The 16,254-nt window shown below is 40.1% G+C and overlaps 1 protein-coding gene across 1 annotated transcript in view; it reads right to left on the reverse strand.

The window, feature by feature from the left end:
- The window catches only part of LOC126284868 (transcriptional repressor protein YY1-like), a 78,026-nt gene that overhangs the window by 20,108 nt on the left and 41,664 nt on the right, over positions 1–16,254 (reverse strand). Inside the window, exon 3 of the mRNA XM_049984105.1 lies at positions 12,959–13,190. Coding sequence (XP_049840062.1) covers positions 12,959–13,190 — 232 coding nt within the window. The remainder of the gene's footprint in view (positions 1–12,958; positions 13,191–16,254) is intronic.

The following is a 16,254-nucleotide window of genomic DNA, read 5'->3' on the forward strand; positions in this document are numbered from 1 at the left end:
TAATAGCTTTATGTTTGAAGTTTCCTCCCCCCCCACCCCCCCCCCTATAGATTTGATTCTTTCAGTAATACACAGGTCAGATGTTCTTCAACTGAAACTTTGAAAATAATATCTTCTTCTATCCAGGTCGTACTAGCATCCTATGTATGCGTTTCTTTACAGATGAAGTACACTTTCCTAAAATTCTCCTAATAAACTGAAGTTGACCATTCACCTTCCCTACCACAATCCTCAAATGCTCATTCCACAGCACTTCACAGTGTTATGACCAGATATTTAAACGACATGACTGTGTCAAGCAGGACACTACAAATCCTGTATCCAAACATTACGGGTTTGTTTTTCTTACTCATCCCCATTAACATACCTTTTTTTATATTAAGAGCCAGCAGCCATTCATTACACCAATTAGAAATTTTGTCTATGTCATCTTCTCTAACACCTTCCTGTACACCATAGCATCATTTGCAAACAGCAGCAGCAGATTTCTGCCCACCCTCCCTGTGAAACCATTTATGTATATGGAAAATAGCAATGGACCTATCACACTTCCCTAGGGCACTTTAATGTCACATAAAAGCATTTCAAACTTGTAACCTCTTAGACTTTCCTGGTGATTTGTCATCTTGTTAAGATCAGATGTTCTGTCAGTGGTGCCTGGAGCTCTGTCTGCCATGTACTCCACATCAGGTGTTTTCAGAGGGGACATCCAACCTAGAACAGATAGACTGAACTCCAGGCACCACAAAGGTACAAATATAGGACCCAGTCAGCCAGTCTCAAGGAACACCTGTTGAAAATGCCAACATGGTATCGAAACATGGCATTGGGAAGATGTGAACTATCGGCAGAACACCTGATCTCAACATGATGACCAATTCAAAGTTGTCTTAGGACTGCAGCATCAGGTTATAGAATAATGATGGTGTTTAGTGATACATGATGGGGTAAGTGAATCTGGAAAATTAGGGTAATTTCTTATTCAGCATGGAACAAGCAATAATACAAGCTTACACCATGAGAAAACATGATGTGTGGAGTACTTTCTCTTCAGAAGGAGAGAACAATAATTATTTGCTGGAAGTTGAACTGCAGCTATATATTCTGAACCAGAGGTTACATTAGTAACAGAATATTGTAGCACGAAAAATCACTGGAGAGAAGTAAAAGCTGCTCTATTATGAATCAAATGAAGAAAGCAGGTTATGGTTCAACATCCAGTTAAACAGAGTTGATTAGAAACATCAAATCTTGGGGACAAGGATGAAGGGTGAATTAAAAAACTTTCTGAAGGAACCAGTCTACAATTTGCCATTAAATGATTAATGGGAGACATGGAAAACCTAATTCTGAATGGCCAGAGAGGAGTAGAAAGTTAGTTCTTCAAAATAAACTGTAAATTAGGAGAGAGACAGGTTGCAGAAAAGGATTCAAAACTACCAGTGGATGAATGTTGTTGTAGTCTCCCCTTGATAGGTCAGGTGTGCACTAGATAAAGGGAACAGCTACTTGGCTAGCACAGTACCTGTGAAGTGCACACGTTCTTTTTTTAAGATAGGCAGTAGTTTAAGGTACTCAGATGAACATTCATTCACCAAAGAAACACAGACAGTGAAACCAGACCACGTTCAGAGTAGCTGCACTTCAACTGTCAGAGCTTTGTCAGTAAATTGTTTAAGTATTCATCTCAAAGTTTCTGAATTTACTGGCCTCCAAGAAAAGTCCTGTACTCAAATTATTCTTGAGATAGACAGCTGGCTGAAACCCAAAGTAGAAAGTTCTGAGATACTTATCGATTCATGGAGCATATAAGGAAAACACAGTTAATGAATTATGCAGGGATAAAGGCAATGACTCACTGAAAGGCAGAAGTACTGTGTCATTGACAGGTACATGAACAAAAGGTACAGAGCTTTGCTTTGCTAGTTTTTGGAATGAAATTCCTTTCTCAAGAAACATGTGCCCCCCGCCCCCACACACGCACACAAAAATTAGGTGGGAAGGGAGGGGGAGAAACATGTGCCCCCCGCCCCCACACACGCACACACAAAATTAGGTGGGAAGGGAGGGGGGGGGGGGACAGTGAACAGTGAGTTACCTTAGGTTTAGGCCAGGGAGATTATGGGAACCAAGGATGTTCTTTAAGGACAGCTTCCATCTGCTCAGCTCAGAAAAGTTGGTGGTGGCGTGGAGGATCCAGATGGCACAGGTTGTGAACAGCCACTGACATCTCTCATATTGTGCTCTGCTGAATGTGTGCCACTAGGTGGTCCATCTCGTATCTGGCAACAGTTTGGTGGTGGACATCCATTCTGGTTCATAGCTGGTTGGTTGTCATAACAATGTAAAACACTGTGCAGTGGTTGCAGCAGAGCTCATGTATAACATGGCTGCTTTACAGGTGGCATGGCCTATGATGGGGTAGGATAAGCTTGTAACGGTACTGGATTAGGAGGTGCTGGGTGGATGGATAGGGCAGGTCTTGCATCTGGGTCTTCCACAAGGGTATGATCCCTATGGCAGGGAATTGGGGGAGGGAGTGGCATATGGATGGACTAAGACGCTGTTGACGTTGGGTGGACAGCAGAACATCACTTTGGAATGGGATGGAAGTAACTTGGGTAGGGTGTCCCTCACTTCAAAGCCCTCACAAAGGACGTAGTTCAGTCATTCCAGTTGCGGGTAGTGTTGCGTGACAAGGAGGCACTCCTTTGTGGTTGGTTCTTTGGATGGCTGTGAGGATCAGGTGTCTGTGGGGATAAGGTACGGAAGATCTGTTTGTAGTTTAGGTCTGGGGGGGGTATTACTTGTCTGTGAAGGCCTTCGTGAGGCCTTCAGCATACTGGGCGAGGGCGTTCTCATCACTGGTGATGTGGTTGCCATGGGTGGCCAGGCCATATGGGAGGGATTTTTTGGTGTGGAAGAGGTGGCAGCTGTCAAAGTGTAGGTACTATTGGTGACTGATGTGCAGATGGAGCCATCTGAGAGGAGGAGATCGACATCTAGGAAGGTGGCACAATGGGTGGAGGAGGACCAGATGAAATGGATGGGAGAGTATGGGTTGAGATTGTGAAGGAATGAGGATAATGTGCTCTGACCTTGGGTCCTGTTTATAAAGATGTCATCAATGAACCTGAACCAGACCAAGGGTTTGGGGTTTTGAGAAGCTGGGAATGTTTCCTCTAGGTGGCCAAGAAGAGGGCATACAAGGGTTCCAGATGGGTGCCCATGGCTTGTATACCTTCCCTTCAAAGATGAAGCAGTTATGGGTTGGGATGTAGTTGGTTACGTGTAGGAGGAATGAAGTGGAGAGTTTGGAATCTGTAGGGCGTTGGATGAGTTAGTGTTCAATCACAGGCGTTGGATGAGTTAGTGTTCAATCACGGCAAGGCCATGGGGCATGGGGCATGTTCGTGTATAATGAGGTTGCATCTACAGTGACGATTTGGGATCAGGAAGGTAAGAGATTATACTGCAACTGACAAAAATATTGCATCTATTGAGGTTGAATCTGAATGTGACCAGGGTTGCCCACGCTTCCCCAAGTGAAATTCCCTGATAGTTCCGTGATTTCCAGACAAGTTTTAGCATTTTTCCCTGCCAAATTTTGAGATCTCAAGGGTAAATAAAGATGTAAGTTGACATTCCACCTTTGCAGTTACAGTACAAGAAACAATACTACCAAATGAGAAAATATCTAAATAAAACCTGCAAGCAGATGGCATTTCCTAAAGTGAGAAAAAATCTTGAGTGCTAACATCAACATCTTTTGTAATGGACTGTTTTTAGATGGAGAAAGCAAGCCAAATGGTATCTGTGTTTCATTAAGACAACTGATATTTTATTTCAATAAAATGACACACATTTGGTGACAAAAATACGCAATTTCCTTGCAGTCACAAGATAGATTTAAAATGCCTTCATGGATTTCAGAAATAACCTCAGAAAGAAATGAGCATCTTGAAAGAAATGTGTAAGACAGGGAAGAGTTGTGTAAACCAACAATATAAATGACCACCAATAAAATGTTGGTTCTACTATGTTCATTATTGTCAGTAAAATAAAAACTGCCATCAACTTTCTTCTTCTTCTTCTTCTTCTTATCATCCATAGTTTCTAATAATAAACTACTTTTGAAGTGCCAAAGTGTACCAGAATAAATAAAATGTCTATAACATGCTGCACTCTACAACATATTTGTGGCGAGACAGCCACTGTTTCTGAAATCCATCACACATAGCCTCTGGCCTGCTGAAGAGCACTGCAGTCCTGGCTCCATGGATAAAACACAAAAATGTGCTTCATAATGCCACACACAAACACACCCGGGCAGTGGGCAGTTCGGTGAGATTATATCTGATGGGCAAGACCTGCTCATTAGTGGGAAACAAAGAACTTCATATCAGCAGGCCTGAACAGTTAAAGATTCCTGCAGAAATGTCCTGCGATTTTGGCCTGCCGCTGACATCCACTCATGTGGCCAGCTAATCAGAAGTCACAGACAGCATGTTGATGAAATGGGACCGCAGTGATCAGTCATGCAGCTGATAACTTGTACAAATACACTGAGAATCAATAATAATGAAGATAGGTAGCAACTCACTGTGAAGATGATCGCTGAGCCACATACAGACATGGAGAAAAGACAATCACACTCTCACAACTAAATTTTCGGCCATAGCCTTTGTCAGAAAACGAGCGCACAAACTTGTTCACTGAGGGGAGTGGTAGGAAAGGGGAAGCAGTAGTAATGAGGGAGTAGGGAAATGGCACATGTGCTCAGCTGCACCCAACCAGTGATGATGCGTGACATCTCAAAAAACAAACCATTTCATCTACTGAGGGGGGGGGGGGGGGGGGGTTTCCAGTTGTTTTTTCTTCTCTCAAAATTTCCCTGACATGTTTGAAATTCCCTGATTTCCAGAACCTCGAGCAACCCTGGTGACAGTGACGTTATCTGTGAAAATAATTTTTTTTTGGAAATATAATGCAACTGGATGGATAAAAAGTCAAGCAGCAGCCACCAATTCCAAGACAATTTTAGAGTCATTCAAAGAAAGTCTATGGTCAGTAGTGCAGAAATACCCAATCAAGCGATATTAGTTGTGGTGACTTGAACCTACCAAGTATAGACTACAATGTCTATGGATTCATTGCAGAGTGAAGGGGGAGGCAGTTACAGACAGTCTTATGTAATACTTTTGTAGTTTTTTTTCTGAAAACTGTTTTGAACAGCTAGTTAGACAGCCCATATGCAACAGAAATATTAGAGAAATAGTAGCTGCAAATAGGCATGATCTTATCGACACTGTAGTATAGAGACTGCAATTAGTGAATATGGTAACATATTATCTGTTGTTTCTAAAGTTAATAGTCAATCAAGTATGCTAGGGAGTATATCTACTAGAAACAGCAGGTAAGTTGTTCTTATACAATGAATTGACATCATCCAGTTTCATTATCATGTATGGAGAGTAATAATACGCCAAGTTTTAATGAATTGGAAATTGTTCTCTGAACGTGTATGTGCCGACAAAATGCATTACGGACGGAAGAGACTCATTGTGGTTTAACAACAAAATTCGAAAAATCCTGGGAAGCAAAGGCTATTGCACCCTGTTCAAAAGGGAGTGCGCAAATGACAACTGGTAAAAGTTCGTAAAAATTTGTGGAGCTGCAAAAAGATTTATGTACAAAGCATACAATAACCACCACCCTCCTACCTCAGCAAACCACCTTGCTGAAAAAATTCAGGTCCTACGTAAAATCGCTAAGCAGGTCTAAGGGTTTTATCCACGCACTTGCTGATCAGTTTAGTGTGGCAGTAAAAGATAGCAAAAGGAAAGCCGATGTTTTAAATTTCACAATAAGAAATTGTTCACGCAGGAGAATCATACAAACATATCATTATTCGACCACTGCACAGACTTCTGTACGAAGGACATTCCTAGTGTAAAGAAACAACTGAAAGCAAAGAAGTCACCAGGTATGGATGGAACCCCAATTCAGTTTTACAATATGGCTTCGTGAAACCTGAAAATTGAAATGTGTTGCAATAAAATGGCACTCACAGTTGTTGTCCGAGAAGGATCTTTTTCAGCTGCTAAACAGAAAGCAATTAGAAATTATACCTACATTTGTAAATTTAAATGTTTTCCGACTTTACTAAATTTCTGCCCTGAAGTCTGTCAACCATTATATAGGACCACTTCAAGTGAGAGAAATCCCGTGTTTGTGATGGCACTTTTTCAAAACCTATTGTAGATTAATTTAACAATGCCTTGGAATTTCGTGGGTTTCATCTTCACATGACAGAAAGCTCCAACCACTACCACCAATTACAGTTAAAAAGAAGAAGAGGAAGTAAATATTAGACATTCCTATGTTTATAAATGTCAAGACGCCCCCCCCCCTCCTCTAAATTCTGGGATTTCTAAAAAAATGATGACAAACCCCTCACAAAATATGTTTCTAGATCCATCACTGCAAGTAACTCTTGACTCAAATTAGGTGTGGTTAATATAAAAATTGTCTTGGAAGATAGATCACAATATGTTTCTTTGGTTCAATCAATTTGTGAAAAGATCAAAATGACATACAACCACAACATTGGTCTTTAACTGCTTCCTTTCTAACAAATGTAAGAACAACTCTGAAACAATAATATTGCACTGTGATCTTATTACTGTCAAAGCAAAAATTTCCTGCTTCTTTAATTTTCCAGGAACGAATAATTAAAACATGGAAAAAGAAAAAGAATAAAGTTTGGGACTTGTTCCTTACTTAAATCAACAAAGCCAAACTGCACTCAATATTGTCTTTTTTTCTTCAGCGGCAAATTCATGTGATCAGATACGGAAAACAAGGTTTAACTGCCTCACACCTTTACAAGCTTCTATGATCACTTTAGAGTGTTAATCCCTGGTGTTTTCGAAGCTAGATACAATAATAAGCTTTATGACATGCATTTTCTCTGTCAGTTTAACTCGAGTGGGATATAAGTGTGACACCACCATATATACCTCTAGGTTCAATGAATGGCATTAGTCATGTTTTTCCCCTTCATCATTCCATCAAACAATGGAAGAGCAAAAAAGTATTACTGGAGAAAACAGGTATTAGAGACAGTCACAGATGCCATGTGTTCATGGCATGGCACATGCCATAGAAGTGGAGAGTGCTCAATGTTTTTTTGTGTTGCGACATTTCTCAAGTTCGTAATGGACCGATGGTAGCAATCATCTGCAGTGAAACTAAAGACTCTTCGTGATAAGTCGAACAATGGGTTTGAAAGTGAGCCTTCAAGTTCACAAGCTAATACAAGTGAAAGTGAAGGAAAGAAGAGAAAACTACAAAGACACTGTGATGACAACCTTGTTTACGGATTTACATGCATAGGCAGTGATCACAGGCAGCAGTCTTAATGTGTCTTGTGTTATGAAGTATTGAGCAAGTAAAGCAAGAAAACTGTTAATCTTCAAAGACATATGGAGGAAAAAATGTGAGGGGCACGTTGGTAAGTCAATACACTTTTTTTATTAACAAACTCAAGCAGACGAAATGCAGTAAAAGTGCAATGTCAAATACTGCAGTGGTTGCTAATACTAATGCAAAAGCTACATCAGCATCATAGCATTTGTCATTCCTAGTTGCTAAAACTGGGAAACCCCACACAGTTGTGGAAAATTTAATCCTACCAGCTGCAAAAGTTATATTTGAGATTATGGTAATGACTTGATTCCTAAGGAAATAAACTTAATTGCCCTTTTCGACAGTACAATTAAAAGGATAACAGACAACATTGTGAAAGAACAATTAATTTTAAAACTTCAAGGTTATCTCATTTTATTCCTAACAACCCGATGAAAGTACAGACATCCGGACAGAAAAGCATATCTGTTGGTTTTCATCGTTATGAGTGCTAAGAGACTATTTGTGAGGAGCTTTTGTTCTGTACAGTGGTTCTTACAACAGTGGCAGAAGATGTGTTTTGTGCACTTAATGAGTTCATGATGAACTGTGATATCAGGTATGATAAATGTGTAACTATTACTATGGATGGCACATGTGCTTTTAAAGGTTTGATGTCATGCTTAATGGCTTGAGCGACACCTTTAGCACCAGAAGTAAAGTGTAGCTTCACACACAGAGAAGCTTTAACAGTGAGAAAAATGCCTGAGGATTTGAAATATGATCTGGATGAAATTACAAAACTTGTTAATGTCATTAAATCATGTCCTCTAAATTCCGGTCTTTTCACAGTTTTATGTGAAGAAATTGGCAGTCAACACATTCTTACATACTGAAGAGTGATTGTCAAAGAGGGGAAGTCCTCTGTCATTTTTTGTGCTGTGTGATGAAGTATGCTTCTTTCTTTTACACAAGCAACATTCTTTTTCAGGCATGAGATTGTGTGTTTTAGATTCATTGTGTAAAGTGGCCGACTTGTTGGATATTTTCTTCTTTCTCAACAAACTTAATTTAGGCCTGGAAGGAAGAAATTTTAATATCTTCCAGACTGAGAGTAATGTTGAAGCTTCACTTATGAAACTGCACCTGTGGGCAGCATGAGTATAAAACAGTAACTATTCATCATTTCCAGTGCTCAAGGACTTCTTCATTGATTCTTCAGGTGAAAAACTTTCTGTTGAAATGCACAAAACACTTGTAGGGTACTTGAGAGCATTAGCTGCAAGTTCTCAAGAACATTTCCCTGTCTCACAACCTGGTAATAGTTGGATTGACAGTCCTTTCGCTGATGTAGAAATCCATGACATACAAGATATGAATCTCTCCGATACAGAACAGCAGCTATTGGAACTATCATGCAATACTTTATGGAAAAATGTTTTCAATGAAAATGAAATTTGTAGCTTGTTCTTTTCTGCTCTGTGCAGTATTAAAACCTTAAAGCAAAATCATCTTAATGTGAAACTGAACCTAAGGTTATTCCAGATTTCATTGAAATTACGGAAAAAAAAAAACAAAAAACTTCATGGCTCACATTAGTGGCTCCACATTTGAGAACAGTTTCACAAGCGGATTTCCTATTTAAAAAAATAAACAAATTAAATTAGGGAAAAAGCACACATTGATTTTCACTTAAGGTACTTACAGCACTGTATTACTGCACTGTTACCGTATTACAGTAAGTCACTGTATTTTGAATGGTAATTTCAGTCACTAGACAACAAACAATCGTGTATGTTTAAAATAAATTACTTATTGCATTATTGTTCTTGATATTTGTCTTGCCACTGGTAATCCTACTTAATCACTTTTTTTTACTAATATGCAAAATTTCAGACAGCAATGCAAGGGGGTCCAAAGATCACTTTCCAAATAAATAAGGGACCCATGTTATAGAAAAGTCCGAGAACCCTGCAGCTGTTTGCTGATGATGCTGTGGTGTATGGGAAGGTGTCATCATTCAGTTACCAGTTACTGCAGGAGGGTACTTGGAGAGACGAATGGCAGCATTGGCACTGTGGTGACTCCAACACTTGCCTCCATCTTGTAGCGATTCGAGAATTTCTGTGTAAATTCTAGAGCCACTCAGCCTTCTACCACCTCGAACACTCGATATTCTAAATACTAGTGTGGGATGGTCAAATCCTACCTACTGCATGTCACATGTTTGTGTGTGCAGGTTTAAAATCAGTCGCAGGAACAAAGTAGATGTGGCAGTTGAACGGCACCGACAAGTACTTGTAAGGCAATCAATTGATGTTTTAGAGGAAGAACCATGGAGTTTTTATGCAGCTCTGTCCCTATTCTGTCACTGACTATTGTTATGTGAAAGAAGAACAGTTCAAAAAGGAATCTTGGAGACACTTAATCCAGCCTTGGTAGAGGAAAGACCTGTGAAGTAGGGTCATGGTTATTAAGTCAGCTCTTTTATAAATGTAATTAAATTTGTTTCTGACATTGGACGGAGCAAGTGACTTACTGAAAGTCATATATGTACGTGGAAAGTAAGAATTTTATTCTGTATGGAGTTCAAATATACCATTGGTTACGAAATGTATAGTTCGAGTATCTACTTATTTCACAAGTAGAGAGAGAGGCTTAAATATTCCTGTGCCTAGCATCATTCTACGGATACAGTCAAGAGTGTTTTCCAGTAGCCAGCAAAGAAGATCAGCTGGGAATCTCAAGTAAGTCACCTCGTATAAAAGAAGTGGGAAGTCTGTACGTCTACTTCACACTTTAAATCAGCATCAAAAACGTTAGAACGTGGCGACCTGTGTGAAAGGACCTGAGAAAACTGGAATTTTAAGTCAAAAACTAGAGAAGAAGTTGTTATATGTTGCCCTAGCTATCAAAATATATCACTAGAGACACTGGAGAGGGCAAGTTCACACCAGATTATGGACTTCCCTGTCATTAGCAAATTGAAAGTACTCTTCCAAAGCTGCCTTACAAATAGTTGTGAACGCCACAGAAGGGACGGCTCTCTCACCAGAGTAGAAATCCATGTACCATCTGGAAGCAATTGAGCAGGACCCTGCTATGCCTTTGTGGCTGTCAGGAGCTGTAGCACAGCTGTCAAAGAAGGTTTTACCTAATGCAGTTTGTACCCCTCACTTTCTTCTTCCAATTACACACAGCTTTCAGTTCCAACAGTGAGCCTGATGGTTACGTGGATACAGGGGGATGGGACTTTACACTGTGCAACAGCAGGCACTGAGCAGGACTGTTCACCTGCTGCGTGAACTATTACTTCCGTTAGTGCCTTTGTACATTGCAAAATATTACTGACTCCTCAAGCTGTTTTTAAGAGAAACAGGATTTCTTGGTTGGAAGTGACTGGTATGTCTGCTGGGCATATACACCTGACTGCTTGCAGCACACACTACAAATTATGAGCAAATGAGGAATTTTGTTCTTGAAAACGTCTTGTCCATAGCCTGAATACTTCACATCGCTTCTGTGTCATCCAATTTTTTTATTTTTTTTTTATTTTTTTTTATTTTTTTTTTTGGGGGGGGGGGGGGGATTAAAACTGCCCAGAGCAATTATAGTAGTCTCCATTTTGACTCACCAGTATAGATAGGGTGTAACTAGGCATATGTTTGTTGTGCTCGCATAAGATATTGCTGCATGATATTGTGAAAATATAATTTAAGAAAGACCTCCCACTTGTATCATACTACTTTAACAGTCATCTCTTTATCCCCAAACATAACGAATCTTCCATCTCAAGGAAAGATAGCCTACACCAAGAACCACTACATTTCCGTTTGTGCCAATTCCAAATAGCTTCATTGCTGATGGCAATTTATGTATAACTGTCCCATGTGCTAGTGGTTAATTAGTTGGAATGTTCATAAATGTGTATCACATAAAGATGTTAATGCCCAACACAATGTGAGGAGCTACTTCTCTTGGAAAACAGCAGCTCCCTAGCCACCACAAAGAGGCTGGATAAGGTGCAGATCCTGAAGGTACCTTATCCTGTCATGGTGAAAAGATTGTGTAGGCAATGCTTATCTGCAAAGCTGCCACCTGTGATCCAATGTAGGTTGTGCAAATTACTTGAAAAACTGGAGCAGGAGTACTCTGTCTGGACCCTAGGCCTTAAGGTTCAACCATTTCCAGATTTCAAGATACTTAGTACCTTTAAGAAACCTTTAATTACGTCCCTTAGCCTTAGACGATGTTTTCACATGCCAGTATACATCCAGAAAAGGCTTAGACAGACATTTTCATGCACAGTGGAAAAAATAGAGTCCAATTCCAATTTGGAGGCATGCCCTACATCGAGCACCATGAGGTGGGAACTCTTGTGGATGCACAAATAGTATTTCTCTTTGATGGCAACATCTGCATGCCATTTTATCCTTATTTCCACTACTTTGCATTTTTCCAAAAATAAAATGGTACCCTGAACATTTTGAATTTATTTTTATGCTGAATGCAAATGCATTTAGAGCATTGGGATAGTTGATCTTTTTGCACACATCTCTTCTGATGTAGTGCCATGAAGAGTACATAAAATTTGCTCCGAATGATGTGTTTATCAATCATTACTATTACTACACCTCTACCCTCTATATCATCACACAGAAATTTGTATCTGTAATTAAAGTAAGACGTATTTCTACTTTTTCAAACTGTTTGTAGTTGATCACTGCCTTACCTGTCTTTAAAAAGAAATTCTGAAGGTGCTTAAGTTTTTTCTGGCCACTGCCAAAAATATGGATAAACTTAATATTCTGACAAAACATCCTGCCAGAAGACGAACCATGTATCAAAATCCAATAACCTATCCAACATCTGATGATTTCAGTATCTTGCATGCCTGTATCGGATGACTAGACTCTAACCAGCATCAGTAAGAAAGTTCCCTTCTGACCAGCTAAATAACACAGCACGTACATGCACTCTGTTTAAGCTCTCTCCACTCTCATTATAAAAATGATGCTCTAGCTGAATAAAATTTACATGAAATGCATTTGCAATTGTGAATAGGAATGACAATAATCTGTGTTGGACTGGGACACGAACCCAGATTTCCCACTTATCGTGAGTAGTCTCTTATCGTTTGGCTGTTTGAGCATGACTCATGGCCTGACCCAAACTTAGGTATGTTTTGAACCATGTGTCTACAATCTGTTCTTGTACATCCATTATGTATATTTCTGTATGTACAGGTGAAACATTTTACTTGAAAGTCACTTCCCGGTGTCAGTGGATAAACTTTTATTTTAGTGTCTGTGTTATTCCAAATGATAAAGCAAAGTTCCTTCAGACACACAAACTTCTTTGAAAGAACTTTACATCATAATTCAGAACAACAGAGGCACTGCAATATCAGATTAAAATTTATGTCTGCAGTTTGTTTGACTTATGATGAAAGTTCAAAGACAGTTACATGGTAAATCAAAACAAAAATCTTTACAACAAAGAAAATTGCAAATACAGCTACTGACTTGAAAAGGAAGTTTAAGCTTACCTGGAATGGTTTCTCCCCAGTATGGACAAGCTGATGCCTCTTGAGTTTGGAGCTCTCAACAAATGCTTTTCCACACTCTGCACACACGTGTACTCTCGGACCATGAGTATGTAGGTGTTTGCGCATTGCAGAGTTGTCCCGAAACATTTTTGTGCAGCCTTTGTGAGGGCAAGCAATTGTCCTGTCAACTCCATCACTCACCTGCTTCTTGGTTTTCATTTTGTGTCCAGGCCTATTTATAAAAATACAACAATAAAAGTTTATTAGGAATATTATATAAGGAATTTCTACTATCACAAAACACTCACAACATTAGGACTAAAAACATGTGTGTGACAAAACAGTATCATGAACCCACTCATGTCTTCAGTACTAATTCAAAGGGTGTGAGGCACTGATAACGAAGATATTTAGTTTATGGTGAAGAATTGAGAAATACAGTGCATTTATATTAGTTGTGACTTTTGACAGTTCAGTATGGAGCAAGGGGAGGGAAGCATAATTGTCAGCGTGAGTGTGGTGCGCCAGTAGGTGTCGATAATGCCTGCCAACTTGACTGCACAAACAAGGTTGCACAAGCTGACCGATCAGCTAATGACATCTGATTCTCACAAACCCCACAGGTTAATTCAGTTCCATGATGAACTGCCTATAACTTCGAGAATGCTCATAGATATTATAATATTTCAATATTAGGTAAACTACTACATGAAATTCTTAAAATTAGCAATGAAAAATAAGGGTCGCTATGAATTTGCATTTCATCCATGTTAGGTCATACGTTGGTTCACAGGAAATGTTGAAAACATTATTCTTTAAACTTAGAGGAATATCACAATCTGTCACCAAGTCTCGAGAAAATGGAATGTATGTAAACAATGCACGCACCAGTAAAAAAGCCAGAAAGAAATGTTCATAAATCCCACATATCTCGTTCAAGTTATCGAAACAACATTTTGGCAAATGATAGTACACAGAGAGCAGAAAATCATGCCATATGATGAATATATGTAAAACTTCCATACCCAATGTGATAATCTAGTAACTACAGGGTCTCACCCCCCCCCCCCCCCCCCCCTTAAAATAATGTAATTGATAGCTGATGAAACAACAATTGCTGTGGATTTTGTTATAACATAAGTGAAGAAATTATGCTTTCATTTTATTCTGAGAATGGGCTTTTTCATAAACTATTGACCTGGGTTGCCCTCACCTGCTAGTTTAATGACACACTATTTCAGGATTCCATCAAAATTTCAACTGCATTAGAATGTTAGTGAGACAAATATTTGTTAACTTTGCCATGGCAAAAGGAACAGATTTTAACATGGTAATAAGGGAAGTTACTTATTACTCAAAACTCGTCATAGTCCTTCATGAATCCATCTCTCCACTACCTTCTTAGTATGACAGAACAACTCAAAACATGCCCTGTGGTGTAGTGCTTCCAATAGCTTCAGATCAGCCTGTTCATATTCTCAGTCAGATTTAAATGAGCGTGATATGGAGGAAGCCCAAGTAAACTACGTCCTATACTGCCAGCCAGTTTGTTAACCCAATACTGTGGTATTGTGGAGTTTTTGGCTTGTACAGCCCAAGTTCCAGTAACTCTGCCTCATACATGCTATGTTCAACTTTATCCAGTGAAACATTTCTGTTTATCCAGGGCAAAATATCTGCTTTCATCCACTGCATTGTTGTAGCTTTAGCCAATACAATAGACAGGTACAGTGCATTGTCCATTATTACTGATGAACTCCGAGAAATATTATGCAGCAGAACATTATCTTCACAGGCAGTGAAAGTGTTGCTGAACATCCACTTTTATTGCGAATCTTATGTGCTCAGGTGTGGTACACTGTTGTTGTTGATGCAGTGCCAACACAAAACACTTGTTTGCAATACTTGACAAAGGCAGAACAGTTCAGTGCTAGAAAATAGCACACTACCATGAGAGCTGATGAATGAAAACACATCTATTGTGCACCACCTGTTTATCCATGGTGTGGCAACAGAGGCACTTTACCAACCAAACCACTGGTGGCGTGGCAGGGAAAGCTGGATTGCCACTGTGTTACCTGGATAATGGCATCATGTCCCCTCTGGTAACCCAAACATCGAAAGTCACAATTTTAAATGCACTTAATGCAACAGTATGCTGTAAATAGTTGTGACACTTTGAGAACGCAAAAACCAAAAGCACCGGCAGGTCAATAAGACACACAAAAAAACACAACATACACACAAAATTCAAGCTTTCGCAATCAGCAACCAGCGGTTGCTTCTTCAGGAAAGAGGGAAGGAGAGGGAAAGACAAAAGGATGTGGGTTTTAAGGGAGAGGGTAAGGAGTCATTCCAATCCCGGGAGTGGAAAGACTTACCTTAGGGGGAAAAAAGGACAGGTATACACTCGCACATATCCATCCACACATATACAGACACAAACATATTTAAAACATATTTAAAGGAGAAGAGTTTGGGCAGAGATGTCAGTTGAGGCGGAAGTGCAGAGGCAAAGATGATGTTGAATGACAGGTGAGGTATGAGAGGCGGCAACTTGAAATTAGCGGAGATTGAGGCCTGGTGGATAACAGGAAGAGAGGATATATTGAAGGGCAAGTTCCCATCTCCGGAGTTCGGATAGGCTAGTCTTAGTGGGAAGTATCCAGATAACACGGACGGTGTAACACTGTGCCAAGATGTGCTGGCCATGCACCAAGGCATGTTTAGCCACAGGGTGATCCTCATTACCAACAAACACTGTCTGCCTGTGTCCACTCATACGAATGGACAGTTTGTTGCTGGTCATTCCCACATAGAAAGCGTCACAGTGTAGGCAGGTCAGTTGGTAAATCACGTGGGCACTTTCACATGTGGCTCTGCCTTTGATTGTGTACACCTTCCAGGTTACAGGACTGGAGTAGGTGGTGGTGGTGGGAGGGTGCATGGAACAGGTTTAACACCGGGGGCAGTTACAAGGGTAGGAGCAAGAGGGTAGGGAAGGTGGTTTGGGGATTTCATAGGGATGAACCAAGAGGTTACGAAGGTTAGGTGGACGACGGAAAGAAACTCTTGGTGGAGTGGGGAGGATTTCATGAAGGATGGACCTCATTTCGGGGCAGGATTTGAGGAAGTCGTATCCCTGCTGGAGAGACACATTCAGAGTCTGATCCAGTCCCGGGAAATATCCTGTCACAAATGGGGCACTTTTGGGGTTCTTCTGTGAGAGGTTCTGGGTTTGAGGGGATGAGGAAGTGGTTCTCGTTATTTGCTTTCGTACCAGGTCGGGAGGGTAG

This window comes from Schistocerca gregaria, chromosome 8 (assembly GCF_023897955.1).
Source record: "Schistocerca gregaria isolate iqSchGreg1 chromosome 8, iqSchGreg1.2, whole genome shotgun sequence".
In the NCBI taxonomy this organism is placed as follows: domain Eukaryota; kingdom Metazoa; phylum Arthropoda; class Insecta; order Orthoptera; family Acrididae; genus Schistocerca; species Schistocerca gregaria.